Raw genomic sequence first — 5069 nt, forward strand, 5'->3', positions numbered from 1 at the left:
ATAATAAATAAAATAAAAAAAAAACTAATCGATTTAAAAAATTCTATTTAAATAAACTTAACAGTAATAGACATAACTGAAAGCAAATCAAAGTAAAGAAACGCAAATGTAAACAACTAATAAAATAATGTATTCAATGTTTAAAACATGAAATTTATTGTTTCCTTGAAAATCATTAAATTATATCCATCTGCGCTTCTAAGGTGACGTTTACTATGTAATTTTCGCCTTGTTAATAAATTTAGCAATCAAATTAATGTTGTTTTTGAAAAAGGAAGTTAAATTTCTACTTACATAATATTTACAACTACTCCAACACCAGAAGTTATCAACATAATTTTTGAATCAATTTCATAATCTTCGTGTAAGATCCTTTCGGTTGCAAGGTAAACTAACACCCCAGTTACTACCCATATTAGAAGAACCGAAGTAAGAGCTCCTATTACTTCAGCACGGTACCATCCAAAGGACATTTTTCTTGTAGGAGGTCTAGTTGCCACCCAGAGGGCAAAAAGGGATATCATAAAGCTTGCAAAATCTGTTAGTAAATGGGCAGCATCTGTCGCTATTGCTAAACTGCTGGACAGATAACCCCCTTAAATAATGTTTAATAAAGAAAAGTTTAAAAAATCAGTAATTAACAGGAGTTTTACGATTTAACTAAACTACAGCGAAATGGTAACTTTTTGTAATGTAATGTGAAGGTAATTTAATTCATAATAAAAACTAAATACCTAAGTATTTGGAAAAGTATAAATGTGGTCATGCTAGAAGTTAAACTTATTAATCTCATCATTCAATAATATTTTCTTAAAAAACATAAGAACAGTCAAGAATATTTAACTGAATTGTGAATTAAATGCAATTCAATAATATTAGAGGGACTTTTTTAAAGTTAAAAGGTATTTGAAGTAAAAAAGTTTAATTTTTAAAAAATTGAAATTAAGTCTGAAAACAGATGCGAGTTACATTCAATAGATAGTAAACAATCAAAACAATCCAAGGCTTATTAATAGTCAAAAGGTGTACGATTTGGCATGGTACTGTTATAGTCTCCAACCACTCAAGGTTAAAATTTAAACATACCGTGTGTTTAAATTTAAGCAATACTTAATACAATATTGTATAGAATATCTTTTATTACGTTAATATGAAATCACGAAGTATTTTAAAAAACTATACCGTGTATGTATCACTCTATGTAATTTTAATAAAAGCAATAAAATGGAAATGATAAGGTTTTACGAAAAGATGAGAAAAGGTTTATTAAATCACACTATATAAAATAAATAATNTTATTTACAAGTATTTTGAATATTATTATTTCAATTTTATAAACAATTAACAACACAGTATAATAAACAACTCTTGAGGAAATAAAGTAGGCATTCTTATTAATAACTTATTGATACTTATCAACCATCAGTGATCAGTTATAAGGTGATTGATTGAAAATTGTCACACTGCACCAATACTTTTTTATGATGAATTTCAAATTTAGGTATAGTTAATTCTTGCTGTTAACAATTTTATCAACTTTAATAATGTAGATAAACAACTATTACACGCGTATAACTACGACCTTAAATACAATTTATACCATAAAATATAAACATTACAAAAAGATTAAATTCTGTTAAACACTTTTACCCAAAATTCCACAATATGTATGAAAACTTAAAATGGGTATCGAAACCCCAAAGTGTCCTCTTCAGGTACCTACGTGTTTTAGGGTACCCGAATTTATTTCATTCCAAGTAAACAAATCGTATTATTTACGAAATATGCTTCGTAATATCGTTTGATATAAATAAAAGTATCTTATAAATATTAATTTAAGGAAGCTATAAAAATACCACAAGCCAATTTTCTTTAAGGTAAATGGCGGTTTATAATGACAATAAACGTAAACAAAAAATACGCAAAATCAACGTAAATGACGCAATTTGTTGTAGTAGGTAGGAAATTGTGAAGATTATGCAAAAGTATTGATTAAAATTTGTAATTGTGAAATTGCAAATTCCCCCATACATTAAGGAAATCCATGGAAAATTTATAATGCGTTAATAAATGATTAGCGTTTGTTTTTCTTCCTTGAAGTTTCTTTCAGATTAATTAATTAATACAAATTATAATAAAACAAAAGAATTTTACCGTTCTAGAAACAAATTAAATCCTATTACTACTTTTTCATTAAAGTTTAAAATTAAATAAGTTTACTTTTCAAGTATTACCAGCACATCTGTTAATTATTGGATACTTATCGAAAAAAAAAAAATAAAAAATAACATTTAAAACAAACTGCTTACCAGTTGAAGCCATTTTAAAACCAATTATTTAAAAAATAAAAATTGGTTGTCTGGTTTACTATAAGTTAATGTCATCAGCGCAAAACAGAAGTACTATTAAGTATTATAAAAGTACCTAATCTACACCGCACTATTGTTTTAATAAATTATATCATTATTGTAACATCAGGATACGTTATTTTTTACTATTTAATTTAAATTCAAAGAAAACCTTTTTACTTCTTGTAACTGAAAATAAGTAAGTACCTACACAACAGATTAAAAATGATAACGTTTATAATACGTAATGAAGTTTGATAAAAGCTTCTAAGTACCTGCTTCGTCTTCAAACAAAGTCAATCAAAAATACTTAACATTGAACCAATTTTTAGGGTATATAGGAATTATGGCATATATTCATCCAATTTTTAACATATGCGTATTCACCTAAATAATACTATATATAGCATAAAGTAAGAAAAATAAACACAAAACAGATTTCTTTTATTCTTTTACCGCACGTGTCTTTTACTTAACTGCTTAATTTTATTTATTTAGAAATGTTGAATTAAAAAAAGTAATAAATGTGCTTTGCGTCTGCATGACAATTTAATGTACAGTTAATAACTGATTATGGTTTTTTGTTAGTAATTTAATCCACCATAACTTTCACGGTATTAGAATCATTCATTAAAATTAAACAATTTCTATCATATCATCAAAAAACACTGTTTAAAAGTAAACAGCCTCGTATAATCCGATAGTTTACTAGGTAATCGCAATTACAAAACCCAAAATACGTGGTTAATTTTTTTTTCACGCAATAATGCTACATTTTTTAATTATTACAATTAACAATTATTATTAACGTTTCATTTAACGGTATTTTAGAGAAAACTTGATTGTCTGTAAAATCGTCATTGGAACAAAACTAAAAATGTAATTTATGCGTATTACAACGTTTGATAGGAACTTTTACTAAAATAGTTGATAACGACGACTCGGGGCTCAAATGAACGTACTAATCGAATAGTATTTCTTTGGGTATACTGTACCTACAATCTTATTTTAATTATCAGTTTAATTTTGTACGATTAACGTAAAATTGAACTGTTAACTAGGTCATAGACATTTTCAAACCAATGTTTACCTTAATTGAATTATTAAAGTTGCTGACTAATGTAATATTCATTAATTGGTAAACACACAAAGTACAATTTGTTATCTAACATTTACTAATTCAACAATTTTATTCAAAAAAAGGACCAATTTCATTAAAAATTAATAATAAGAACGGTTTGTATAAAACACAAACATTTTGATATGCACTGTAAATTTTCGAATGCTTTTTACAATAATTTTTTTTTATTAATTATGTATTATATATTTTACTCTTACCTTTATTTACCATCGTTTCTGTTACTACAAAGACATATTCTGATTTAAATTTTGTAGAACTCAATAAATATTATTTAGAAACCATTTTACTAAACTGGTCATTGTCATTATTTTTACTGTCAATTTTGATTTTACATTTTTTCAGTGATAAAAGAACGAATTTTGTGTTATCGAATTTAAGTTAATTCAAAAACATAACATCGCTACAATACGCGCACATTAGCAACTTCGAGAATGAGGTATCTCAGGTGTCTGTTAAGCGATCAACTGATTAACATTTTTTCTGTCCCCTCCATTATATTTGAAAAAGATTTCAGAAAAACTTTACGAAGGTTAAGCATATATTATACAGCAGTTATTGATGTTATTTGCTTAAACTTACCTAAATGTGTGGCGTGTGAATTTTCCCTAGCATCACCTATTTCTACAGAGTGTTCAAAATTATCTTGAACTTCTCTTTCAAGTACTTTGCAGCATCCTGCATTTGGTTTACCATGAACGCAATAAACAACCTTCTTTGGCGTTCCTAGTGCTCCATATTTATTTACATTATTAAGTCTGAAAAAAGAATAATTACTAAAGGAATATTTATTAGCATGAAGAATGGGCCATAATCAAAAAGTAATTTTTAATTTTCAAACAAAATCGATATAATTATCATAAATAAAGTAATAAAATAATATTGTACTTACGTTAAGTTTGCGGTTTCCACTTCTTCAGACATGATTGTGTACATATTTTCCGTTATTTTATTAAAAAAAAAACACCTTAATTTTTATACCGGCAAATAAGATGAATTCATATTACGGTAAGAATTCTAAATTGACTACTTAACGTGGCAAATAGGAAAGACAAACATGCTCACTGCACCCGAAACCAATAACATCACTTATCATTTTGTTGAGGGTCTTTAGACAGAAAACAAGATAAATGTCGTTTCTTGATTCATTTTTAGAAACACATTTTATACAAAATCATTTCGCTACTGTTAGCCGTTAGTCTGTTATCTAAGCTCAAATTCAAGTTCAAAATAATGTAACGAATACAAGTGTATGAAGTTAACGTATCAATTTTTAATACTTTTCATAATTTGTAAGGTACTATTACTACATTTTTATACCAATTTTTTTATTTTCCATAAAAAGGTTCATTTATTTACTTTTAATTAAAATAAAACAAGAAATATTTTAATTATAAGCTAATGGTTACTAATTACATAAGAATATTTTAGGGAAGGAGGGTTTAATAACATCCTATCTTTCTATACGCTTAAAGTTTTATTTTGTGTTCACCACAAATATTTTATGTATATCTACAATACCTAATTGTCCCAAAAGTCTTAATAAATTTTCGTTAAATTACCATACAATTATTTGAAAATAT

General features: G+C 26.3%; 1 protein-coding gene across 1 annotated transcript in view; it reads right to left on the bottom strand.

The window, feature by feature from the left end:
• Window positions 1–629, bottom strand: part of LOC108737584 (zinc transporter 2) — an 8374-nt gene extending 7745 nt beyond the window's left edge. The window contains exon 1 of the mRNA XM_018470509.2: window positions 295–629. Within this exon, the coding sequence (XP_018326011.1) occupies window positions 295–524 (230 nt within the window). The 5' untranslated portion in view covers window positions 525–629. The remainder of the gene's footprint in view (window positions 1–294) is intronic.
• Between the last annotated feature and the right edge of the window lie 4440 nt (window positions 630–5069).

The sequence above is a fragment of the Agrilus planipennis genome, unplaced genomic scaffold (genome assembly GCF_000699045.2).
Source record: "Agrilus planipennis isolate EAB-ADULT unplaced genomic scaffold, Apla_2.0 scaffold15, whole genome shotgun sequence".
Classification (NCBI taxonomy): Eukaryota; Metazoa; Arthropoda; class Insecta; order Coleoptera; family Buprestidae; genus Agrilus; species Agrilus planipennis.